The 27,722-nt window shown below is 44.2% G+C and overlaps 2 protein-coding genes across 2 annotated transcripts; both read left to right on the forward strand.

Moving 5' to 3' along the window:
* Positions 1-8,896: 8,896 nt before the first annotated feature.
* On the forward strand, positions 8,897-14,362 carry LOC127294258 (autophagy-related protein 13b). Its single transcript, XM_051324038.2, has 3 exons — positions 8,897-10,831; positions 10,969-11,120; positions 13,757-14,362. Exons 1-3 carry the CDS (start codon positions 9,575-9,577, stop codon positions 14,121-14,123), a joined length of 1,776 nt encoding a protein of 591 aa, XP_051179998.1. The 5' UTR covers positions 8,897-9,574; the 3' UTR covers positions 14,124-14,362.
* A 532-nt stretch (positions 14,363-14,894) lies between these two features.
* On the forward strand, positions 14,895-21,327 carry LOC127294259 (uncharacterized). The gene is made up of 2 exons (XM_051324039.2): positions 14,895-16,064; positions 16,548-21,327. The coding sequence occupies exons 1-2, from the start codon at positions 14,963-14,965 to the stop codon at positions 16,601-16,603; spliced, it is 1,158 nt and encodes a 385-aa protein (XP_051179999.1). The 5' UTR covers positions 14,895-14,962; the 3' UTR covers positions 16,604-21,327.
* Positions 21,328-27,722: the final 6,395 nt, after the last annotated feature.

Consider the following 27,722-nt stretch of genomic DNA (forward strand, 5'->3'; position numbering starts at 1 on the left):
AGTTGATGGCGTCCCCAGAAACATGGTTACCGCTCAACAAGCAACTTATAAGAAATAAGATACATAAGCTACATATTCTTTACCACAATAGTTTTTAAGGCTATTTTCCCATGAGCTATATAATGCAAAGACAAGGAATGAAATTTTAAAGGTAGCACTCAAGTAATTTACTTTGGAATGGCAGAGAAATACCACATAGTAGGTAGGTATGGTGGACACAAATGGCATAGGTTTTGGCTCAAGGTTTTGGATGCACGAGAAGTAATCCCTCTCAGTACAAGGCTTTGGCTAGCAAGGTTGTTTGAAGCAAACACAAGTATGAACCGGTACAGCAAAACTTACATAACAACATATTGCAAGCATTATAAGACTCTACACTGTCTTCCTTGTTGTTCAAACACTTCACCAGAAAATATCTAGACTTTAGAGAGACCAATCATGCAAACCAAATTTCAACAAGCTCTATGGTAGTTCTTCATTAATAGGCCGGTGCAAAGTACATGATGCAAGAACTTAAACATGATCTATTTGAGCACAACAATTGCCAAGTATCAAATTATTCAAGACAATATACCAATTACCACATGAAGCATTTTCTGTTTCCAACCAAATAACAATGAACGAAGCAATTTCAACCTTCGCCATGAACATTAAAAGTAACGCTAAGAACACCAGTGTTCATATGAAACAGCGGAGTGTGTCTCTCTCCCACACAAAGAATGCTAGGATCCGAGTTTATTCAAACAAAAACAAAAATAAAAACAAACAGACGCTCCAAGTAAAGCACATAAGATGTGACCGAATAAAAATATAGTTTCACTAGAGGTGATCTGATAAGTTGTCGATGAAGAAGGGGATGCCTTGGGCATCCCCAAGCTTAGATGCTTGAGTCTTCTTGAAATATGCAGGGATGAACCACGGGGGCATCCCCAAGCTTAGACTTTTCACTCTTCTTGATCATATTGTATCATCCTCCTCTCTTGATCCTTGAAAACTTCCTCCACACCAAACTCGAAACAAACTCATTAGAGGGTTAGTGCATAATCAAAAATTCACATATTCAGAGGGGACATAATTATTCTTAACACTTCTGTACATTACCCAAAGCTACTGAAAGTTAATGGAACAAAGAAATCCATTCAACATAGCAAAAGAAGCAATGCGAAATAAAAGGCAGAATCTGTCAAAATAGAACAGTCCGTAAAGACGAATTTTTTAGAGGCACTTAACAGGCTCAGATGAAAAAGCTCAAAACTAATGAAAGTTGGGTACATATCTGAGGATCACGCATGTAAATTGGCAGATGTTTTTGATTCTTCTACAGAGAGATCTACTCAAATTCGTGACAGGTAGAAATCCGTTTCTGCGCATCAATCCAAATCTAGTATCAACTTTACTATTAGAGACTTTACTTGGCACAACAATGCAATAAAGTAAAGATAAGGAGAGGTTGCTACAGTAGTAACAACTTCCAAGACACAACTAAACAATATCAAAATAAAACATGGGTTATCTCCCAAGAAGTGCTTTCTTTATAGCCATTAAGATGGGCTCAGTAATTTTAATGATGCTCGCGCAAGAAATAAGAGTTGAAGTAAAAGAGAGAATCAAGAAGCAAATTCAAAACACATTTAAGCCTAACCCACTTCCTATGAAAAGGAATCTTGTAAATAAACAAGTCATGTAAGCATAATGCAACAAGCATAGGAAGGCAACACAAGCGCAACTTCAAGATTCTCAACATAAAGAGGGGAAACTTAATATTATTAAGATGCATATAACCATGTTTCCCTCTCTCATAATAACTTTCAGTAGCATCATGAACAAACTCAACAATATAACTATCACATGAAACATTCTTATCATGAGCTACATGCATAAAATTATTACTCTCCACATAAGCATAGTCATTACTATTAATTTTAGTGGGAGCAAATTCAATAAGATAGCCTTCATTATTATTCTCATCACCATAATCATCATATATAGGAGGCATATTGTAATCATAGTTAATTTTCTCCTCAATAGTAGGTGGACTGAAAATATCATATTCATCATTGTAATCATCATAAATAGGAGGCAAAGTATCATCAAAGTAAATTTTCTCCTCAAAACTTGGGGGACTAAAAATATCATGACCAGCTTCCCCAAGCTTAAATTCTTCCATAGCATTAGCAATAATAGTATTCAAAGAGTTCATGCTAATAACATTGCTACAACTATTTTGCAAACAAAGTTCCATGGGTTTTTTTAATTCTCTCTTCAAACACCTCATGTCCTAACTCAAGATAAAGTTCATAAAGATCTCTATTTTTTTTGTTGTTTTCCATTAAGCCTAACTAGTGAAAATAAAAACAAGAAACAAAAAGATATAATTGCAGGATCTAAAGGAAATAGCTTCGAGCACTCACACACCGGCAACAGTGCTAGGAAATAGCTTAGTAGTCGGAGGATGTGAATACCTTTTACTTTACCTCCCCGGCAACGGCGCTAGAAAAAGAGCTTGATAACACGTGAAGCACACGTCCGTTGGGAACCCCAAGAGGAAGGTGTGATGCGTACAACAGCAAGTTTTCCCTCAGTAAGAAACCAATGTTATCGAACCAGTAGGAGATGAAGGCCACGTGAAGGTTGTTGGTGAAGGAGTGTAGTGCGGCGCAACACCAGGGATTCCGGCGCCAACGTGGAACATGCACAACACAATCACAATACTTTGCCCCAACTTAACAGTGAGGTTGTCAATCTCACCGGCTTGCTGTAAACAAAGGATTAAACGTATGGTGTGGAGAATGATGTTTGCTTGTAGAAAACAACAGAGAACAGAGATTGCAGTAGATTGTACTTCAGATGTAAAAGAATGGACCGGGATCCATAGTTCACTAGTGGTGTCTCTCCAATAAGATAAATAGCATGTTGGGTGAACAAATTACAGTTGGGCAATTGACAAATAGAGATGCATATACATATCATGATGACTACTATGAGATTTAATCAGGGCATTACGACAAAGTACATAGACCGCTATCCATCATGCATCTATGCCTAAAAATTCCACCTTCGGGTTAGCATCCGCACCCCTTCCAGTATTAAGTTGCAAACAACAGACAATTGCATTAAGTATGGTGTGTAATGTAATCAACACAAATATCCTTAGACAAAGCATTGATGTTTTATCCCTAGTGGCAACAACACATCCACAACCTTAGAACTTTCTGTCACTGTCCAAGATTCAATGGAGGCATGAACCCACTATCGAGCATAAATACTCCCACTTGGAGTCACAAGTATCAACTTGGCCAGAGCCTCTACTAGCAACGGAGAGCATGCAAGAACATAAACAACACATATATGATAGATTGATAATCAACTTGACATAGTATTCAATATTCATCGGATCCCAACAAACGTAACATGTAGCATTACAAATAGATGATCTTGATCATGATAGGCAGGTCACAAGATCTAAACATGACAGCACAAGAGGAGAAGACAACCATCTAGCTACTGCTATGGACCCATAGTCCAAGGATGAACTACTCACGCATCAATCCGGAGGCGGGCATGGTGATGATTCCCCTCTCCGACAGGGTGCCGGAAGCGATCTCCTGAATCCCCCGAGATGGGATTGGCGGCGGCGGCGTCTCTGGAACTTTTTCCGTATCGTGGCTCTCGGTAATATGGTTTTCGCGACAGAGAGTTTAAGTAGGCGGAAGGGCAGAGTCGGAGGAGGCACGGGGGCCCCACACCATAGGCCGGCGCGGGCCCCTCCTTGGCCGCGCCGCCCTATGGTTAGGGCGCCTCGTGGCCCCACTTCGTATCCTCTTCGGTCTTCTGGAAGCTCCGTGGAAAAATAAGACCCTGGGCGTTCGTTTCGTCCAATTCCGAGAATATTTCCTGTGTAGAATTTCTGAAACCAAAAACAGCACAAAACAGGAACTGGCGCTTCGGCATCTCGTTAATAGGTTAGTGCCGGAAAATGCATATAAATGATGTAAAGTGTATATAAAACATGTGAGTATTGTCATAAAACTAGCATGGAACATAAGAAATTATAGATACGTTTGAGACTTATCAATGTCCCTGTGTTGCCGCCACATTGAGAGCACCGTTGGCTACCACGAGTTTGGTTGCGGGAGTCCGGCCGCTACGAGGGGGAGATCACCTGCACCCGCGAGATGGTGTGGTTTGACACATTTGACTGGCAAGAGGAACCCACCTATGCATACAATGCCATCAAGTGGAGGTTCGTCCGGCCAGAGCGTGAGCTCAACTTCCCGGATGTGGAGGGCTGACAGGAGGCAAAGTTCCTAGCTCATAGGAGAGCCGCCCCACGAGGCCGATGAGCTTGCCATGTCAAGATACACACATTTGCATTTGGATATCGTGCATGTGATATTTGAGTGCCATGCTGCGAGAGAAGCGACGAGGAAGAAAGTCGAGGAGAAGAAGGAAGGCGAGGTTTCCCCTTGACAGTGAAGTATGAAGAAGACGATGCATTCTACAATGGTTTTGATTGGGAGTCCCTCGTGCATAGTTTCAATGAGGAGTAGGATTCCGTTTAGGAGTAGGATGAACTTGAAAGTGTCAAACTATGCCAAAGTTTAAATGTTTGAATGTGTTGGTACAAACCTATTTATTTACATCATCTAAAAAATAGCAGAAGCACCATTTTATCATATGGAACTTGTGCCCTAAATTTCGTGCCCTTTAACCCCCAAAAAATATCCTAAAACTGCTGCCCTATTTTACCTCATATCTTGGAGTTTCTCAAGATCCATTCATAATATTATCGTCGTGGAGTTACAATTTCAAATGGGACCACATGAAACATAAAATTTAATACGTCCTCTTGTTTTGCACAATGGACTCCGAAATTAAAATAAAAAACGCAATCACGTCTAGCTCCTTTTCCACTGAAACCAAACTAGAGCATCACAACACAACCGACGACACCATCGCTAGGGACTTGTTCTCTTGGGATAAGTTGTAGTGGAGCAAAGGGGTCTCCTTCTTCACACAACATGCTGAAGGTTGAAGATATCCATCCATTGCCGACCAAGAGAAGCCACGGCAGCTAACAAGGTGAGAGAGGTTGCCCTTTGACCATCGTAGACGGAAGCAGAAACATCATTGCCGTTGATTCACTCATGGTATAAGCTTCACAACTCCCCTGCTACAGATTTTTCACACCACATAAACATCATCTAATCCTCCCTCCTCAGCATCACCATGGCAAGAGGAAAAAAACCTGTGGTCTTGTCTGACATCGACAAACCTGCAGGAAATACAGTCTTTATTGATGGATGTTCTAGCAACACCTCTACCCATCGCCTCCGGCTCTGACCATCGGAGCACCACCATACCATTTGTATTTTATCTATTATTCTAGATAATCAAAATGAAGTTCGGATAGTTAGCTATTAACTCATAGTCAATTTATTATAAGTTTACGACAAAATGTACTTTATGTATGGATGGTCAAGAAGGTGATGACATAATGATCAATCAAATGTTTTTAGTTTGGGTAAGTGCTCGATGGTGATTTAGAATATCTCCAAGAGAGGCCCCAAAATTTTATCCAAATTTGTCCTCTATTTGTCTGATTTGGAGGGCCGGTGAACATGTGTTCGCCCTCTATCCACCCCCAACATCCAACTACACTCCTCTGTTGCGGGAATTCCAGGAGGAGGAAGTGATGCGGGCTCTGGACTGTTGCGGGAATTCCAGGAGGAGGAAGTGATGCGGGCTCTGGACTGTATTGGTGATCTAAAAGCCCCGGGGCCGGATGGTATGCCATCTATTTTCTACAAGAAGCACTGGGAGATAGTGGGACCTCAGGTGGTTAAGGAGGTGCTTGCTGTGTTGAATGGTGGTCCTATTCCGGAGGACTGGAATGACACTTGGGTGGCTCTTATTCCCAAAGTGAAAAAGCCGGAGGCCATGAAGGATCTTAGGCCAATCAGCTTATGTAATGTGGTGTATAAATTGATCTCAAAAGTGTTGGCCAATCGTCTCAAGGAAATTTTAGATGATTTGATTGCTCCAAATCAGAGTGCGTTTGTTCCCGGAAGACTCATCTCGGACAACATCCTACTCGCGTATGAGGTTACCCACCATATGCATAATAAAAGGGCGGGTTCGGTGGGGGTGGCTGCTCTGAAGTTGGATATGAGCAAGGCGTACGATAGGGTCGAGTGGAGCTTCCTGGAAAAAATGATGAGGAAGCTGGGGTTTGATGATAGATGGACGGCGCTGATCATGAAGTGTTGTTCCACAGTGAAATACAGATTCAAAATAAATGGCAGTCTGACGGAGGAGGTGATTCCGGAGAGGGGCCTGCGGCAAGGTGACCCAATATCGCCCTACCTGTTTCTGATTTGTGGTGAAGCCTTCTCCTGTCTCCTCAATGCTGCAGATGAAGATGGTCGTTTGGCTGGAGTACAAGTGGCGGAGGCCGCACCAAGTTTCAATCATCTGTTATTTGCGGATGACTCCCTTATCTTGTTGAAGGTCACGGAGGAAAGTGCTCAACACCTGTGTGATATCCTGGCTTTGTATGAGAACTGTTCGGGCCAAACTGTGAATATAGACAAATCGTCTATCTACTTCAGTAAGAACACAAAGGAAAGAGATAAACGAAAGATGATGGACGCTCTGGGTATTGCTAAGGAGGCTCCAAACGAGAAATACTTGGGTCTGCCGGTTCATGTGGGTAAATCAAAAACAAAGGTCTTCAATTACCTCAAGGACAGACTTTGGAGTAAGATTATGGGTTGGATGGAGAAGTGGTTGTCGAAAATGGGGAAAAAGATTTTAATCAAGGCGTGTGGTCAGGCCATCCCTTTGTTTGCTATGTCCTGTTTTGATATAACCAAGGAGATCTGTGACCAAATGAGCTCAATGGTGTGCAGATTTTGGTGGGCTCAACAAGATGACACAAATAAGGTCCATTGGCTGAGTTGGGAGAAATTGGTTCGTTCCAAGAAGATTGGGGGTTTGGGTTATAAGGATTTGCACTCTTTTAATATTGCCATGTTGGCAAAGCAGGCGTGGAGACTCCTCACGGATCCCTCCTCCCTATGTGCAAGGGTCTTGAAAGCAAAGTATTTCCCAGAATCTGATGTTCTTGGGGCCACTCCTAAGGCTGGCATGTCGTATACGTGGCGGAGTATTCTTAAAGGGGTGGAGTTGTTGAAAGAGGGGCTGATTAAACGTGTGGGTAATGGTGCTTCCACCAATATTTGGCATGATCCATGGGTTGTTCGTGAAGGCAGCCCCTATGTGATCTCTCCAAAGCATAACAATCTGGTTGATCAAGTGGCTGACCTCATTAACCCGGTTTCTGGTGATTGGGACAAAGAGCTGGTCCGTGACTGTCTTTGGACTGCTGATGTTGTTCATGTGCTACAAATGCCAGTCAGAGGTAACCTCGACGACTGTTGGGCTTGGCGCCTTAATCAGAAGGGGATCTTCTCCGTGAAATCTGCTTATTGGCTTCATAGAACTTTGCTTGATGACAAGGGGTGCTCCTCAGGTGTTCAACAAGCTCCTGAAGCCGGGTCTTTTTGCCGGAATGACATTTGGAGTTGTCCGTGTCCCCCAAATGTCCGGCAATTCTTGTGGCGCATTGCTCATGACAGTATTCCCCATAGATGCAACATTGCCAAGAAAGGTATTGACATTGACCCTCTCTGCTTGGTCTGTGGTAGGCTAAATGAGGATGGGGCTCATTTGTTTCTTAAATGCAAAGGGGTGAAGCAGATTTGGAGGAACATGGGGCTGGAGGAGACTCGACATGCCTTGCTCCTTGGTGAGGGTCCGAAGGGGATGCTGACTCAAGTCTTCAAACTTGAGCAGAGTAAGAAGATTACCTGTATTGCTGTGTTGTGGGAGTGGTGGAAACATCGGAACAAAATCAATGCTGAAAATGCTAAGCTAAGCTGTGAAGGGGTTACTCTCCAGGTGAAGCGATGTGTCCAGGAGTATGGCCAGTTCTGTGTACCTCGCCCACAAGCCCAGGTACAAATCAAGAAAAGGTGGAAGCCTCCTGAGGGTGACCGGCTCAAAGCCAACATTGATGGGAGTTTCTTTGCTTTGTCAAATATGGGTGGCTGGGGCTTTGTGCTGCGTGATTGTAAGGGGCAGGTTTTGGGCTCGGCTGCGGGGAAGATTGATAAGGCAAATGATGCTCTTTATACTGAAGCCATCGCCTGCTTCAAGACCATTCAGCTGTTGTCTGATTGGGGCATTGATAATGTTGAAGTGGAATCTAATGCATCCATGCTCATCAAGGCTGTTACCTGTACTGATCTGGACCTCTCGGTGAATGGTATCCTGTTCAAGGAGATTAGAGCCTTTTGTTTGGCTAAGTTTACTAGTATTTCTTTCTCCTTTAGCCCAAGGGCTTGTAATGTGGTTGCAAACGCTTTGGCGATGCACGGGGCTAAGCTGGAGTATAATCCCCAAGCCGTATGGCCGGGATATGCTCCAGGTTTTGCTCAAGTTCTTGTAGCCAGCGATCAGGCTGTGCTCTCTGGTTAATAGAAGTTTATTTCCAGTGTCAAAAAAAAAAAAAAACTACACTCCTCTAATGGAGCATGACACCGGCGACGAGATGCTCTAAGGGTGACGGATGCCGGAGGATCGAGTTGTGGTGCTTGTCGTGGTTTGGTGCGCGGCCATGGTACAAAATTGGATAGAGCTGAACAAATGTCCGTTTATTTTATTTGCTGGTTTCAGAAGAAGAAATTTGAATTGTCAAATAGGCAAAGGAAAAGCAAGAGCACTTATTAGACGAAACATGGTGATAGCAGAAGACTAGAAAAAAAGGTAAAGCAACAAAGCGAGGAGAAAATGTCGTCTATAGGACGAAAAAAAAGTAAACAAATTAAAACAGTTCCCTTGTGGTGATCTCCTCTGTTTTATCCCCTCTTCCTTCATGGACTCATGAAGTTCACTTCTAGTTCCTCCGCCGCGACTCCTCGTGGTCGGCCACCACTAGGCCCCGCCCCCCGCTCCGATCCGCCACGAGACAACAGGGGTTCGCTTCCAATGCGGCTCCCCTTCCGCTTTCTTGGGCTCGAATCGGGATTCCACGAGCTCACTCCCTTAGCTTTTTAGGGATTTTGCTAGGGTTCTTCCGTTCAAGTCGAAACTTTTTTTTTTGTCTTTCTTAGTTTCTTTGTGGTTACCCCCCCACGAAATTGGTGTTTTTCTAGGCTTGTTGCGTGGGGAATCGGGGTAAAAAGCTGCGTTTTTTTGTGCGGTTTCAAGGTGCGACCTTTTCTCGTTCTTCAGTTCTTGATGGGTTTAGTTTAGGGTTCATGCTCTGTTTTGAGAGCCCTCCGATTTCGTCGGATTTGATCTGGTAGCTTCACTCTCTTGCTCCAAGGAACCAAATCGAAATCCTAGAGCACCCAGAATCCGTGAATTTTGTCGGCCAGCCTTTTGCTGGATAGAACCCAGAATCATCAACTGTTCTAATTTTTGTCACTTTACATCGGTTTCTTGCCCTCCAGTAGCTCCAAATTTGACCAACTCCTTGCTTTTGGCTTCATCCCCCAACTACATAACTATGGCCACCACTTCCTCAGAGCCGCCCATGGTGGAGCAGGTGATTACCGAGTTCTTCGCCAAGAGCCTCCACATCATCCTGGAGTCACGCTCGCCATACGAATCATCACGCAGCTTCACGCGGCCTTCGCCGCCGTCTTCACCTCTGTCTGGCAGCCAGCCACGTGACCGGTGGTTCAACCTCGCGCTCAGGGACTGTCCAGCCGCACTTGAGAACTTCGATCTGTGGAGACAGAGCAATCTTGAGCCATTGGTTATTGATATTGTGATGATGCACCGTGAAAGCACCAACACCACCAGTACTGAGGGTGGCAAGATCATAGAGAGATGGGTGATACAGTATGAAACCAGCAAGTCTGGAAGTGGCAGCAAGAGCCACAGCAGGAAGGCTAGGCACAGCTCGGCTGAGGATCACAGCCTGTACAGGAGTACATACAAGGGCTCAACAGTGTTATTCAGGTCGCTGCATCTGGTTGTCAGGCTCTTGCCAGCCTACAATCTCTTCAGGGAGCTGAATTCATCTGGGAGAATCCGTCCACTGAACCTGTCTCACAAGATATCATCATTTGTCGAGCCCTTCACTCGGGCAGAGGATGCTGAGATGAGGCACTACACATTTGCTCCAATTGAGACTCTGTTTGGCTGCCTGAGCTTGTCAGTTTCTTATGTGCCAGTGCTGGAGGTTGTGGCTGCACCTGAGCGAACCACACCCATGCCAACCGAGCTTATAATGGATTACGTTGGGAGTCCCACGACAGACTTCCTCAGGAACTTCAGTTCACTGCCTTCCGATGGCATTGCACCTCCTTCTGCTGCAATGGCCAGACGCCACAGTTGGAGCATCGAGCATGGAGCTAGACCATCAGCATCGCCATCTCCTGCTTCCATGAATTCAGAACCCGGTGGACGCCTACAGCCACGTGCGCTTTTGCATGAACATCCTCCACATAGCACTGGGAAGAAAAAAACCACAGGATATGAAGAATGCTATCCATCCCCACCCCTGTCACCATCACCATCGCATTCCCCTCCAGCTACCTACCCAAAAAATCCTTTGTTCCGATATGAGAGTGCTCCTGTAGTTATTCCCACTGTAAGGGGTGGTGGAGGAGGCAGTGGGCTGCCCCCATCTCCATCTTTGAAGGGTAAGCACCAGTCATCTCAAAATTACCTGACACCATCTCCTGATGGTAACTCAAACACAAGGAAGGATTTGGTCAGATTTGCTGAATTTGAGAAAAACAAGGCCCCGCAAAAGGTAATCACATAGTTTTTTAACCTTTTCAAGCTATATGTGTAGCTTACTAAAGCAAACAAGTTTCATTATGAGGTTCTCCTTTTGGATCCACCTGTTTTTTTTTTCTGATGAGTTTTCTGGGTTTGTCATTGATGTAGGTATTATCTTTTGGTAAAGATGATCTGGGATATTTTCATGGACTGAAGTTGACTCGGACCTCAAGCAAACTTTTTATCACGGATGAACTGGATGAGCGGGAGTTGGCATTTGCATGGGAAGATAGAGATATCATCATTGATCAACTTAATAGGTAATGTCAGTCTCCTTTGCGAAACCATATATGGTTTTTGATATTGTGCGAAGCACTAAGTGTTAACGTTATTGCTTGTAGTTTATGTATGATTCCCTCTGCATGCACAATTGCACATGCTAAAACCTGAGTTGTCTGTCTGAGTATAGATATTTGTATCAAAAAATAGTAGCTCAATTGCAATAAAATGTATCTTATCCCAATCTAGTAATTACAGGGCGTCCTTTATTTTATGTTAGTTAGCACAATCCTGTAGTTGTGAAATGCCACTAAGATGTTTATGTTAGATTGTTAGTCTGGTGGCTTGTGATTTAAAAACAAAGATAATTCCATAATATTTAGTGAACCATCTTATATTTATGTGACCTTCAAAGCAGCAACTGTACGACAATTGCGCAATTGTTCATTTTTTTCCAAGCGACCCACAAAGGGATCAAATTTCATTACCATCATGATAACGAAACACATGCACAAGGCCCCCAGCGTCCAAAGTCTGTGCTAACAACTGGAAAATAAAGCGCCCTACTGCTAGTGTTTTTAGACTGAAAATAAGGTCCGTGCTAACAATTGTTCATTTTTAAACTGCATTGTATAATGTTTCCCAATCCTGATATCCTGTAAGGCAAACTTGGTTAATTGCATCTTCCCAGTGCTAAATCTCTTAGTAAATACAGAGTGATGGCCACTACCACTACGATGTGTTAGCTTTAGGAAGGATAATAGATGTCTTAAAACTTGGTTAATTGCATCTTCCCAGTGCTAACAATTGTTCATTTTTAAACTGCATTGTATAATGTTTCCCAATCCTGATATCCTGTAAGGCACACTTGGTTAATTGCATCTTCCCAGTGCTAAATCTCTTAGTAAATACAGAGTGATGGCCACTACCACTACGATGTGTTAGCTTTAGGAAGGATAATAGATGTCTTAAAAGTAAACATATCTAAAGGGAAAATAAATCAGAAATCAAGAACTTTAGTTAGTTCAGGTGACATAGAAAAGCAGAAAGTTGAATGTCCCAAGATAAGAAGGGAATACTATTACTTTTGAATGCTCATTCAGGTCTATCAACTTGTTTATCGCATTTATATAGTTACATTCGACTGAAGCTGCAAATTTGTTCAAAGTTTATATTGGTATTTTTTTTCGAGAAAACGCAAAAGACTTTTGCGTTTCATTGCATTGAAAAGATAGGGAGTTTTACAAGCCTCCTAAGAGGGAGAGAACAGAAAAGGAAAAAAAAAGAAAAAGAAAAGAAGGCGTCATAAGAAGGCGTCATGTTTGCTTGACAGTGCTAGTTCAGATGCTCAGTGGCAACATATTTGCTTGTTTTTGCGTTATACAAGTCAGAACTCAGGACAGCTTGTTTTCTCATATTAATTGGCAATATACAGCAGATTGTTCTGTATTTTCATGGTTCTTTCAGTGTACTGAACACACATTGTTTTCTTTGTGATCTAAATGAACTAGCTGAGCACTTGCAATATTTATAGTTAAGAAATGTCTGCATATTTAATTATCTGGGTTCTTGCCTTTTTTTAAATGAAACCATCTTCTTGGGAGGTTGAATACAGGGAATACTAGTGTTCACTTTGTTAAAATGAAACTATTTCCAAGAGACTTAGTTGTAATATTTCCAAGTTTTCTCCTGCTAGCTCTATTCTGAATTCTCTTGTTATTAATTAAATATGCCTTTAGTTCTTGCACATGAAAACTTTGGATCAGCATCAAAGACAAGATGCCTTTAGTTTTCTTTATTAATTGATATAAGTGGCTAAGTGCAATAGGAGATTTTCTTGTCTAACAGTCGGATGGATAGTTTGAGCTGTGTGTGGGTGTTACGTAAGTACCTAACCTGGGAGGGAAGCCATTCAGAGAAGGCAAGATGGAAGAGGCTAGACATCGTAAGCAACTGTTGCTCATTTTGTATGGATTTTGGGAAAGAAGCCGTGGTACTCATCTTGTTCTTAGCTGGGAGCTAACATGTAAAACTGGGTAGTTTAAACCTATCCTACCATAGGTCCGTCCATTATGGGCCAACCCCTGTTCCCTTGCCCATATCCTATTTGCAGACCAATACCTAAATCAAGAGCTCATATGGAACATAGGAGCTAAATATCATTTCTGGCTAGCCAAGTCGTAATTTTGCTTCAATTTATCTTTTTCATTCAATTTTTTAATTCCCTTGTGATTTCTTGGGATGTGATTGTGAATGCTAATGATTGAATATTGTTGGCCACATTGTAGGTGTGGAATGATTTATCTGGAAAGTTAGTCTTTGTAGGATAAACCACTCCCTATATTTTATTTGCTGCTGTATTAGCTATTCTTTTTATCAAATGAAAGCTATTCTGCTAAGCAAGAAGGTTATAGAACCTATTCCACATTAGGTAATTTAAATGTTCTGTTAACCTGATAATGCTTTGGGGTAAGTCTGTGCATTCATCGCCTTTTTATTCAGTGACTACGCACAAATGAGCGGTTAACGTGTTAATCGACGAGTACATGGGAGCAGGTCCGCATTATCGATAGTTTGGTGCCTCCTTCCCTAGACACCGTGGATTTACTTCTCTTTCCATTCTTCACATATTCACATATCTTGATTCATATAAGCTGAACTCTCAAAAAAATTCCAGGGCTTGTATCTCGGATAGGGGATGCCAAGGGGCAAACCAGGACACCGGAGGCTCGGTGATGAGGACTCCAGCTGCAACCATTGGAGCTCTTGTGCGAATGCTCAAGACGGCCCCGGGCCTCAGGGAAGGCCGGCCATCCATCACAGCTCCTCCCCCAGTTCCCCAAGAATCTTCGGTTCAGAGGGTCATGACCGGGGAACATGGCGATGTTGCATCGAGTCCTGCTTTGATCCAGTCAAAGACTGCAGCGGACGCGCTGGAGGAGCTGAAGAAATACAAGGCGATCAGAGAATCGATACTGAATCGGACGAAAGTTCTGCCCCAGGATCCCGAGACAGGGGAGAAACCCGTCAATGGAGATCCTTAGCGTACAGTATGATGATGAAAAGACGTGTGTGTGTGTACATATGTACTATAAGCTTATGCCCATACCTTAGTAGCTTGTAGCTGCTAGGATGTGGCCAGAATCTATATGTATAAGTAGCGTGACATATACATGAAATATCCATCCATCCAGCTGCTCTGAGATGAAGACCCAGTTATGGGTTTTGTGTAAAGTTGAAAACTGTTATGTTTAGCTGCTCAATCAAACTGTTTTTAGTCCAACCACGATGTTCATTCTACCTGTACAAAGTGTGATGTTCTAGTCTGATGTGGTATGTTTATCTTGACTGTAAGGAGGTAGAGGACCTGGAATCCCAGTAAAATCCAGGGGTTTCAGTCACGAAATGTTGAATCAGTCAGAAGTAAAGTAATTTTTGTCATAATTGCAAGAAATAATAAAATTCTTGCATAATTTTGATGTGCCAGGAATCAGAATTCAGAGTACCTGCTGTAACTTGTTTGTTAAAGCAATTTTTTTTGACAGAATCTATTACTCCCTCCAATCCGAGTTACTTCGAAAATTATATGGCAAATTTAGGCAAAACGTTGCTTAAAATCAATCTAGATTCATTAAATCTGTAACAAGTAATTTGGTTCGAAGGAGTAAATCAATCTTTTTTAGGCGTACGGCATCAATCTGTATATCTGTATTTGTACAGGTTGTGATCTGCTACGTGGTCCCACATGGCAGATCCTCCTAAGCAGAGCTGGTTAAACCGAACCCGTTCAACCATCTCTGCTGACGCGCACCCAAACCCTCGCCGCCTCCGCAGAACACAAGCAGCGCCGCCGCCGCCGTCCACCTCCACCGCAGCAGCAACCATGGCGCCGCCGCGGACGCTGGCGTACGACCTCATCGGCGAGATCCTCCTCCGCATACCGCCGGAAGACTCCGCGTGCCTCGCCCGCGCCTCCCTCGTCTGCAAGACCTGGCGTCGGATCCTCTCCGGCCCCGCCTTCCGAAGCCGCTATCGCGAGCTCCACGGGCCGCCTCCGCTGCTGGGATACATCCACGTCTTGAAGGGTGACGAACCCTACTTCTCTCGCTGCGTCTCCACCTCCGCTCTCCGTCCCGCAGGCCGCGATTTCCCCGGGTGGCTCGTGCTCGACTGCCGCCACGGCCGCGCCCTATTCGCCACATCAAGCCCCGACGCCGAGGGAGCCATGGACCTGGTCGTGTGGAACCCCATCACCAACGAGGAGCGCCGCCTGCCCAAGCCACCTCGGACCTTGCTGCCGGCAGGCGCCAGGCACGACTGCAATGCGGCCGTGCTCTGCGCCGCGGAAGGTTGCGACCACATCGACTGCCACGGGGGGCCGTTCCGTGTGGTCTTCGTCGCCACCTCTACCTCGTACATGGAGACCGTCACTTCTGCCCGCCTCTACTTGTCAGAGTCCGGCGCATGGAGCGAGACCACCTCTGTTCATCACCACCTCGAGCTCGAGGAACGGTATATTTGTGTCGACATGATGCCCAGCGTCCTTGTGGGAGATGCACTCTACTTCAGCTGCGGGAGGAAACACATCCTTGAGTACCAACTAAGTGCCCAGCAACTATCGGTGATCGCCACACCGGCCCGTTTCAATGGTGCATGCATAGTCATCATGAAGGCGGAAGACGCGCTGCTGAAACTCGTTGATATTGACAGGTCTAGCATCTATTTGTGGTCAAGGGAAGTGGATGCTCACGGAATTCCGAGGTGGGTTCAAAGCAGGACCATCGAGCTCGAGACGCTGCTCCCTGATGATGTTCTCCCAGTAAAATCTCGTTGGATATATGTCAGTGGCTTCGTGGAGGGCACTGATGTCATCTTTGTGCATTCATCTGGTTATGTCTATATGGTCCAACTCAAATCAAGGCAGGTCACAAAGATGGCCATTAAGTGGGGGAGACTATATCCCTTCACTGGCTTCGGCATTCCGGGTATGCCCAACTTTCTCTTCCTGATATGTTTATTACTAATGTGCATGCTTTAAATTATATGTTTCCACTTTCTAGGCAACAATGTGCAAATGTACACAACGTACCAAGCTTAAACTGTTTGCGCCTCAGCTTCTGTCAAATCTGGACATGACGCATCTGTTTGTGGTGCCCTGTTCATCTAGACAATGATCTATATGTGGTCAAGCTAGAGAGGTGTTTCCATTAGTACAGGCCCATCTTCCTCTTAGTGATTTTTACCTAGGGCGGTGAGGGTTGGGCTTGTAGATGACGTTTGTTGGATTAGCAGCGATTTGTTCCTTTTTATGATTTGGTGGCATGGCAACTGTTACCTGGAGAAGCTGACGAGTTAGCTTTTCTTGGGTTAGCAGCGATTTGTTGGTGTTGTGGTTCATAATGTCTATTGAGGGAAAATTGTACCGTCACATAGCTGATGTTATTTTCATTTTCTTGGCTTTTCTGCAGGAATTAAAGCAGCTTCTATTTGCGAGGGACCAAGAGACAGTGCTTCAAGTGCATGACAAACACAAGGTGTTCTGAGTGAGGCAGGAATTTGTCGTGGTGTTTGAAGATGGCATACATGGGATATTGTGGTGAGACGACTCTAGGGTCTTTGAATCATTTAGTGGTGGAACAGCACTTCAGGATAGCTAGGCTTTTGTGGTGGTATTATGTTCGTTCTTCGTGTACAGTGTGGATTAGACTTCCCAGCCACTATACTGTAAACCTGCGGGATAAAGTACCTCATTGGTGTCAATGCTGAACCATAGAATAGTTGTAAGATCACGGTAACAGCAGATTGCTATTGCCGTTGAGTTACGGTATCCATTCATGAGTCGTATTGACCGTTGTTCACATGTTGCGAAGCTACCATGCTGTTGCTTTCAGTAGGGTTGTTGACGTTTTTCTTAGGAAACATATAGGATTTGCGATATTGTGCCTATGCCAGTCTGATGCTTGTAGCATTAGCATGGTCATGAGAGCTTTTGGTTTATCCATGTGTGATGCAGTGGCTCAATAGCAAAGAAATGTCTTGTCTTAAAAATTAGCTGGCAGGGACAGGGCAGTCCTTTAGTTTTATTTTTAGTTAGATCAGGTGATATCGCCATTCCTTAGATGTGAAATACCATTAAGGCGGTTATGTCAGTCATATGCCTATATTGTACTGAACCACTATGTAGGGTTTTACTAGACATAATTTTTAGCTATTCTAGAACCATTCTGTATTTGTGAAGAAACTGCATGGCGTAGGGTTTTAAAACCCTGAAATTCTACAGGGCATCTCTTGGTGCAATGGAATTTACCATGTGTGAGCTATAATGATAATTAATATCAACGCACGTGAATACAAATCAAAGATGCAGTAGTTAGTTCAGATTGCATAGAAAATGGTATTCTTTCAATACTCATTTAGGTATATTAGCATGTTTGCTGTCCCTTGGATTAAGCCAAAGTTTCTTAGTAGGTTACACGAGTCAGAACTTATTCCTCACACAAGTTAGCAATATATTGACAGATAGTTTGTTATATCTGTAATATTTTAATGTGTCTTTCGCTGCAATATATTCTTATCTAAATGTGCCAACATCCCTTTTTATTTGGGTTATTTCGTACTATGTTTCAAATGAAACCATCCTCTGTAGTCTGAAGGATGACTAGAGAAGAAGGGATGATTACTCATTTCTGTGCCCCTTCATTCAAAACGAAACCACGTCTACAGACTTAGTACTAGCATCTTCAAGTTTTCCCCTAGTTCCTTCACTTCTCAGTATTCCATAGTTTCTTATTTGCTATATTGTTGGTCTGGTTATTTTTCCTCCTGTAGTTGCTTACTTGTATTGTGTGGAGAAGAACTTTTGGCTATTATGTTTCGGATAGATGTAATGTGTACATTGCATACATGGTAGAAACATATAAACACGGTATCCATTGGCAGAGGTTGCAACATTACGACAAAAGCACAATTATTCAGTTTCAAACTGCATCGTTTAATGTTTCCCAATCCTGACATCCTGTAGGCAAACTGGACTATTGCATCTCCCCAGTGCTAAATCTCTTAGTAAACACAGAGTGATGGCATCTACGACTACCATGTGTTATCTTCATGAACGATAATAGATGTCTAAAATGTTAACCTATCCAAAGAAAAGAAACAGAAAACAAGAACTTTGTTTAGTTTAGGTACACTACAAAAGACGAATGCCTTAATATAAGAAGGAAATACTATTATTTTTGAATGCTTATTCAGATATATCAACTTTTTTATTGCACTTATATAGTTATATCAACTAGAGCTCCAAAGTTGTTAAGTTTCTATATTGGTATTTTCTAATTAAGAAGGCGTCATGTTTGCTTGACTGTGCTAGTTCAGAAGGTCAGTGGCCACATATTTGCCTGTATTTACGTTATACAAGTCAGAACTCAGGACAGCTCTTTCCCTATATTAATTGGCAATCTATGCCAGATGGTTCTGTACTTTCATGGTTCTTTCAAGGGACTGAACACATCTTGTCCTCTATGATCGAAAGCTAGCCGACCGCTCGCAGATAGTGAAGGCCAGTTAGTTCAAAACTACTTGTCTGTTCCCTGCCCATATCCTATTTGCAGACCAATACCTAAATCAAGAGCTCATAAGGAACATAGGAGCTGAATATCGTTTCTTGCTACAGCTTATCGTTTCTTGCTACAGCTCATACGCAGATATTGTGAATGCTAATGACTGAGTATTGTTGGCCACATTGTAGGTGTGGAATAATTTATGTAGAAATTTAGTCTTTGTAGGATAAACCACTCCCTATATTCTGTTCGACCTTGCCCAACCCAATAAATTATTAATGCAGATAATCAATCAACAACTAAAATGATCCACAAAAAATTGTATTAAAACAACAAAATAAAAAAAGTTTCACTAAAATACATAGTTCAGTTTGACACTTCGAATCATTTAGTGGTGGAACATCTCTTCATGATAAATGGGCTTTTGTGGTGGTATTATGTTCGTCCTCCGTGTACAGTGTGGATCAGACCTATAGCATGGTCATAAAGATCACGATAACAGCATATTGCCATCGTCATTGAGTTTAAGGTAATTCATGCATGAGTGGTATTGACCATTGTATGTGTTGCGGAGCTATTGTGGATGTTGTTTTCAGTAGGGCTGTTGACGTTTTTCTTTATCATGGACCGGGTAGATAAACGGGAAAACAGCATTTGCGTGGGAGCTTATAAAAACATCATCATTGATCAACTTGACAGGTACTCTTTCCTAATCTCTTTATTTTGAAGCATATATGATTTCCGACACTGTGCCTGTGCCATGTTAATGTTTCCACACTGTTTCTTGTGGTTTCTGTCTGATGCATGTCACATTAGCATATGCATGAGAGCTTCTGATTTATAGTGTGTATTTCACTGAAATATAATCTTGTTTTAGATGTTCTGACATTTTTATGTATCTGGGTTATTTCCTACTATATGTTTGTAATGAAACCATCCTCTGAAGGCTGAATAGAGAAGAAGAGATGATTACTCATTAGTACACTGTCGTTAAAATGATACCACTTACTAGAGACTTAGTACATCTTCAAGTTTCCCCTAGTTCATTCGCTTCTCATTATTCCCTAGTTTCTTATTTGATATGGTTTGCTTATTTTTATTCTTCCTGTAAGCGTACTTGCTTACATGTATTGTGTGGAGAACAACTGTCGGCTATTATGTTTCATATATATGTGACATGTACATTGCATACATGATAGTAACGTATAAATTTCCATATGATCTAGTCTCGGTGTGCGGACTCTATCAACTTGTTTATTGCACTTCTATAGTCATGTTCAACTGGAGCTGCAAAGTTGTTCAATTCTTTTATTGGTATTTTCTAAATGAGAAGGCGCCATGTTTGATTAACACTGCTAGCTCAGATGTTCAGTGGATACATATTTGTTTATATTTATGTTTTTGTACAAGTCAGAACTTAGGAAAAAAAAATTCCCTCATATTAATTGGCAATATATAGCACAGATAGTTCTGTACTTTGATGGTTCTTTCAACGGACTAAACACATCTTGTCTTCTGTGTGATCGAAATAAGCTAGCCGACCATGTGCAATATAGCGAAGGTCAATTAGTTTAAAACTACTTGTCTGATCCCTGCCCATATTCTATTTGCAAAACAGTATGTAAATCAAGGGCTCATATGGCACGTAGGAGCTAAATATTGTTTCTGATAAGCCATGTCCTAATTTCTTTGCAGGTTATCCTTTTCATTCATTTATTTTTCTTAATACTCTTATAATTTATTGGGATGTGATTGTGAATGCTAACTATAGAATATTGTTGGCAAAATTGTAGGTTTGGAATGAATAATTTATCTTGAAGGTTACTTTTTGTAGGATAAACCACTCGCTATATTATGTTTGCTGCTATATTAGTTGTTCTTTGTATCAAATGAAAGCTATTCAGCTAAGCAAGCAGCTGCTATATTAGTTCTTTGCTGCTTTATAACTTATTTGACATTAACTGATTTAAATGTTATGTTAAATTAATAATGTTGGGGTATGGTTATTACTATGCATTTATACCCTTTTTTTTAAAATTCAATGTCTATAGAGAAATGAGCAATTTTATGCTATTCATGTTGCCCAAATTATCCATAGTTTGGTGACTCCTTCCCAAACATTGTATTTACTTCTCTTTCCATTTTTCTGATATTCACCCATATTGATTCATATATAAGCAAAACTAAAAAATATTGCAGGGCTTGTGCGCATGCTCAAGATGGCATCTGCAACCATCAGTGCTCTTGTGTGCATGTTCGGGATGGTCGAGGCATCAGGGAAAGCCGGCCGTCAATCGCAGCTCCACCCCCGGTTCCTCAAGAACCTTTGGTTCAGAGGGTCATGATCGAGGAGCACGGCGATGCCGCATGGAGTTCTGCTTTGCTCCAATCAAATACAGGCAGCGAGAACGCGCTGGAGGAGCCGAAGAAATACAAAGCGATCAGAGAATCGATACTGAATTGGATGAAAAGCGCTGCCCCAGGACGCCAATACAGACCCTTAGCGTACAGTATGACGACGAAAAGACTACTTGTAACTTGGGTGTACATATGTAGTACAGTATAAGCTACTAGGATGTGGCCAGAATCTATATGCCTATGTATAAGTATATATATGAAAGATCCATCAAGCCAGCTGCTCTGAGATGATGTCCAAGCTATGGTTTTTGTGTAAAGTTGAAACCAAAAATGTTTATCTTCCTTTAGCGCAACTATGATGTCCATTCTGCCTATACCTAGTGTGATGTTCTGTTCTGATGTGGTATGTTGATCTTGACTGTAAGGAGGTATTGGACCTGGAAGCTAATGCAGCTTACCTGCAAAATCCAGGAGTTTTGCTAATGCAATGTTAAATCAGATGAAAGCAAAATAGTTTTATCATAATTGCAAAAAGTAATAAAATTGTTGTACTAGGAATTGAGGTGTTGGAATTAAAGAAGAAGAGTTTACTTAGCAAATGGTTGTTTAAACTTATGAATGAACAAGGGGTGTGGCGAGAACTCCTACAAAATAAGTACTCCCTTCGATCCAAAAAAAGAGTCGAAAGTCATATTCTAATCACGTTTTACAATTAACCCCTTCTAGAATACTAAAAAGATACACAACGCCAGCAAGCGATCGCTCTGCTCGCCTCCTCCCCCGATCTAAATTTAAAATTCAAAAACAGCAAGCGATCGCTCAGCTCGCCTCCTCTCCCGATCGCCCAGGCCGCCCAGCTCGACTCCTCTCCCGATCGCCCAGGCCGCCCAGCTCGACTCCTCTCCCGATCGCCCAGGCCGCCCTCCACAATCATTCTCCAGCTCACGTCCGGGATGTTGCACATCTGATGGTGTGTCTCCGGCTCACGTCCTGGCCGATCTACCCCAGCTCACGCCATGGCCGGAGGAGGAGCCAGCTCCGGATCCCAGCTCGCTCGCTCCTCCACGCCAGCAGCTCATCCTGCCAGATCACGAGCTCCTCCACGCTTCCTCCTCCCTCCTCCGTCCGGCTCCTACTCCTCCAGCCAGTTCCTTCGGTCAGTTCCTCCGGAGTACTTCACCGCAGCACCTCCGGCCAAGATTGCCTCCGCGCCTCCGGCCAGCTCCTCCTCCACGCAAGCTCGTCCACGCCAGCGCCTCCTCCATCCAACTCCTCCGTCAATGATGGAGGCATCAAGTTCTTCGTCCTCCGCCTCCGGATCATCTTCTTCCACCTTTGGATCATCTTCTTCCTCCTCTGCCTCCGGATCTTCTTCCTCCGCCTCTGGATCATCTTCTTCCACCTCTGGATCATCTTCTTCCTCCTCCGCCTCCGGATCTTCATCCTCATCCGGATCAGGTACCCAGACTGCTGCACAAGAAAATTACTCCCATTAGTACTGCAACAACACGAGTTCAAAACTGTTGGTTGGGAGATAAAATGCCTAGTGAATCTAGTTATACTCCATGTAGTGTGTATGAGCATGTGCTAACTTAACATAGGGAGCCCTGAGGCTAGAAATAATGCGAAATTATATTGGAGTATATGTAAACCTATTCCCTGTAGTGTGTATAAGTATGTGCTAGTAACTAACTTATGCACACACGTCTCTGAACTTTGAAAAATATTCATACTGGAAGTTGAAACAGATGCACATTAATCTTAATACTTAAGTAAATCACCCTTCCATGCACCCAATGATTTTCTCCTAGTATACAGTGAATCCCAACCCCAGCGATTCTGTGATGCTTGCTAAAATATGCTCATTTTGCTTGAGTTTCTACCTGCATATCACAGAAATGCATATTGTTATACAGCAGCTGCATCTAACATAGTTTCATCATTTTGCAGCTAAGCGAAAGAGAAACATGCCAGATGATCATAAATTTGGAGTTTATCTTGCATTGGAAGCACTCAGTAAAGACAAAGGCACAGAGGTACAACCAAAAGACAAGAACTTGTAGCTAATCTACTGAAAACAAGTGTAAGAACAGTCGAGCGAATATGGAGTATTTAAAATCAAAAACCTTATCCCAGGTTTCAGCAAAACCGACGGACTCTCCATTTTGGAAAGGGTTGATGAATGTCAAAGATGATTTTTTATAAGAGGATCGATGGAGATAAGAAATGGACAGAATACTCGTTTTTGGGAAGATTCCTGGCTAGGGGATAGACCGCTTTGTGATCAATACCCATCGTTATATCGTATAGCTAATCATACTAACATGAGATTGGCTCATGTTATGGCCTCAACCCATTAAACATTGGGTTTAGAAGGTCTTTATCGGGGGATCAATGGGATAGATGGGCTCATCTAGTTATGAGACTTATGAGAATTTAGTTGTGTGATAGAGATGATAAATTTTGATGGAAACTCACTTCATCTAGCGCTTTTACTGTCAAGTCTATGTGCCTTGATTTACTTGATGGTCATACTGTTTTCTTAAAGAAATATATTTGGAAGATTAAAGTTCTACTTAAAATCAGAATTTTTATGTGGTTCCTTCACAAGAAGATAATTCTTACTAAGGATAATCTGAAAAAAAGAAATTGGCAGGATTGCTCTAAATGTTGTTTTTGTGATCAAGATGAGACAATACAACATCTTTTCCTTTCATGTCCTTTTGTTAAAATAGTATGGCGTATTGTTTACATGACTTTTAATATTTTCCACCAACCAATGTCATGAATACGTTTGGTAATTGGCTAAATGGAGTTCCAAAGAAAGATAAGGAATATATTAGAGTTGGGGGTGTGGGCCTTATTCTGAGCTATATGGACGGTCCCCAATGATTTTCTCTTTAACAGTAAAAATTTCCCATCTTTTATGCAGGTTATTCCCTTAGCTACCCACTAGATCCATACATGGTTCTATTTACAGCCGGAGGATATGCGTAAGGACATGGATATTGGGTGCAACCGTTTAGCGACGGTAGCACGGGATATATACAACCGGTGCGGTTGGCGTTCTGAGAGACGACTCACATGAAGATCTTGTGGCGCCTTGTGCTTTCGTTCTTTTTCTTTTGACTAGTTTTTATGGAGACATTGAGTGACTCGTGATCTATAAAACTTTTGTGCATGTCTGTACTTTAATAATGCAATAAAAAACTGTATTCAATCGATGCAGAGGATGGGGTTTTTTTTCCCATTTCAAAAAAAACATAACTTTGATGTGCCAGGAATCGGAATTCAAAATTCCAGTTACTGTAGTAGCTTCTTTTTTGGAAAACGATTTGATTCCCCCGGGGGATCGCGTCCTCCCATCCCCCGCACGCAGCGCAGGACGCGTGTCCTATGGGCCCCACCTTATCGCTTCCCGTCGATCTCCTTTCTTCCCCATGAGCCTACCTTTCTGCACGCGAGACAGAGCAACGCTGCCCCAACCCCCAACTCCATGGGCGACCTCGCCGGAGGCGCAGCGCTTGCGCCGGACACCGGTGCCTCTCCCCATCGCCGTCGCCCAACCACCGCACACCCCATCGCCGGTCCCCATGGATACCTTGGCCGCACGCCCGAGATCTCGCCGCCGCGCTACCATAGGCTCCCGCTGCCACGCGGCGAGGCCGAGCTCCGGCTACCGTCCGGGAGTAGCAGCACGGTCGTGGACCACTGCCTGCTGTTTCTCTTCCGTGTCGCCCCGCACCTCCCTACGGCTGAATGCCCTCGATCTCGTCAGCCGTCGGGCGCTACCACGACCCTGCCGCCGGCGCTACCACGACCCTGCCGCCGAATCTCAGGCTCCCATTCCGGCGCCAAGGCTCCCCGCCGCCATCTCGGCCGCCGGCGAGCGCAGCAAGGATGCCCGCCACCGCGTACCATGGATCCCCTCCGCCACACATCCAACCCCGTAGGCCTCCGCCGCGCCTCAACGTCGCCGTCCTCCGCCGAGCCCCAAGGGAACCTTGCCTCTTCGCCCCAGCCTCCGTGAGCTTGCTCGGCAGGGAGGCTGCAAAAGGCTACCACAGGTGCTACCATGGCGGCAGAGCTGGGATGATCTTCGATAGGATGCTTGCCACCAAGTCACACACAATCACGAGCAGCGATGCTGCAAATGTTGGCCAATTTTGCAACCCTCCATAGTCGAGTATGCTATTGATGCTGTTTGACGTTGCTACCAGCCGGGATCGGAGATGGTAGACTTTTTTTTTTTGCTACAACTATTCTGCAATGTTGCTAAAAAGGGATAAATATTTTGCTACAAGATTTCCGGCGAGGTCTCCGTTGATATCTCCGACGAGGTCTCCATTATGCGGATTTGCAACCTAGGAATAATATTTTTGCTACAACATTTTTACGGTATTGCTACAATTGCAAAATGTATTTGCTACTGGGGTCTCCGGTGAGTTCTCCGACGAGTTCCTCGTCGACGTTTTCGATGATATTCATTTTTACTACAATAGCTTTTTTATTTTGCTACGGGATCTCCGGCGAGGTCTCCGGCGAGACTCCGGCGAGGTCTCCGGTGAGACTCCGGCGAGTTCAGACTTTTTCTTTTATTTCATGAGCGAACCGTTTTTTGCTACATGAAGTTGCTGCCGGGGTTGATTTTTTGCTGCCGGGAGGTGGTTTTTTGCTACATGTAGATCTGACCGTCCAGATGATTGATCCGACGGCTGGGGACCCGGGGGCTGGGGAATCAGATCCCCCGGGGGACGCCCAGCACTTTCCTTCTTTTTTTATTAAAGCAATTGACATAATTAATTAAGGCAATTTTTTACTAAGTGAAGCTGTTTTCTTTCCGGAATCGGTCTGTATTGGTTTTCAACTTCGACTCGGTCTACATGTCAGATCCTCCTAAGCAAACGTGGTTCAACCGGACCCTCTCCTTCCTTTCACCATCAATCTGTCGCGCGCCCAACAAGCCCTCGCCGCCGTCGAACGCCCGCCTCCACCACCGCAGCAGCAACAATGGCGCCACCGAGGACGTCGCTGGTGGACGACCTCGTCGGCGAGATCCTTCTCCGCGTACGGCCGGACGACGCCACGTCCCTCGCCCGCGCCTCCCTCGTCTGCAAGTCATGGCGTGGCCTCCTCTCCGACCCGGCCTTCGGACGCAACTACCGCGCGCTCCACGGGACGGCTCCGCTGCTGGGATACCTCCAGGTGCTCAAAGGGGACGACCCCTACTCCTCTCGCTTCGTCTCCACCTCCACCGCCGCCCACCGTCCCGCGGTCCGCGATTTCTCCGACTGGCTCGTGCTCGACTGCCGCCACGGCCGCGTCCTATTCGCCGCCTCAAGCCCCGACGCCGGGGGAACCACCGTGGACCTGGTGGTGTGGAACCCCGTCACCGACGAGCACTGCCACCTGCCCACCTTGCCGAAACACGCCGGCCGCGAGTTCAACGCGGCCGTCCTCTGCGCCGCCGAAGGTTGCGACCACGTCGACTGCTGCCGCCATGGGGGCCCGTTCCGCGTGGTCTTCGTCGCCTCTGCCTCGAACGTGAAGAACGCCACCTCTGCCCGCGTCTACTCGTCGGAGTCTGGAGCCTGGAGCAAGGCCACCGTTGCTAGCTCATCACCGCGGCTTCGTTTGGGTCGACATGATGCCCAGCGTTCTCGTGGGAGACGCGCTCTACTTCAGCTGCGGGAGGGATTTCACCCTCCAGTGCCAACTGAGTACCCAGAAACTGTCCATGATCCCCACGCCGGCCAGTCGCAATGGCGCCTGCATCGTCATCATCAGGGCAGAGGATGGTCTCCTGAGTTTCGTCGATGTAGAGGGGTCTAGCATCAATCTGTGGTCGTTATTGGAAGTAGATGCCCACGGATTTCCGAGGTGGGTTCGAAGCACGACCATCGAGCTCGAGACGCTGCTCCCGGATGATGCTCTCCCAACACCGTTGAAGCCTCGTTGGATATATGTGAGTGGCTTCGTGGAGGGCACCAATGTCATCTTTGTGCACTCATCTAGCGATTCCTATATGGTCCACCTCAAATCAAGGCGGGCCACAAAGATGGCCGTTATGCCGGGGAGACTATATCCCTTCACCGGCTTCCGTATCCCAGGTGTGGCTATGTAACCTACAGATCTGTTTATTACGAATGTTCACACTGTAAATTGTATGTTCCCCTTTCTACCTAACAATAATGTACTCCCTCTATGCTGAAATGTAGCTCGTCTTAACTTTCTCAAAGTCAAACCGAGTAATCTTTCGACACCGCGGCACGTTCAGTAATTTTTCTACACTACTGCATCCGTTTGTGTGGTGCACACCTCATCTAGACAAGGATATGTATGTGGTCAAGTTAGATAATGTTTTCCATGCATGCATTGGTACAAGTCCATCATTTTTGGGGTTGCGGCTTGGATTAGCAACGATTTGTTGATCCTTGTTACTCGATTGAGGGAAAGTTAAATTGTTGATGACGAGTTAGCCTCTTTTTTTTTTTGAATTGTTCATCTTATGGTGTGGGTGAGATAGAAATGTCTATTGAGGTAAAATTAAATTGTCACATAGCTGATGTTATTTTCATTTCTTTTTGGTATTTATGCAGCAATTAAAGAGCCTTCTATCTGTATGGGACCAAGAGACGGTGCTTCAAGTGCATGAGAAACAAACGGCGTTCTGAGTCAAGCAGGAATTGCTATCCTGCCACTTGTGATGTTACAATGTAGTCTTTG

Source organism: Lolium perenne, chromosome 4 (genome assembly GCF_019359855.2).
Source record: "Lolium perenne isolate Kyuss_39 chromosome 4, Kyuss_2.0, whole genome shotgun sequence".
Lineage (NCBI taxonomy): Eukaryota > Viridiplantae > Streptophyta > Magnoliopsida > Poales > Poaceae > Lolium > Lolium perenne.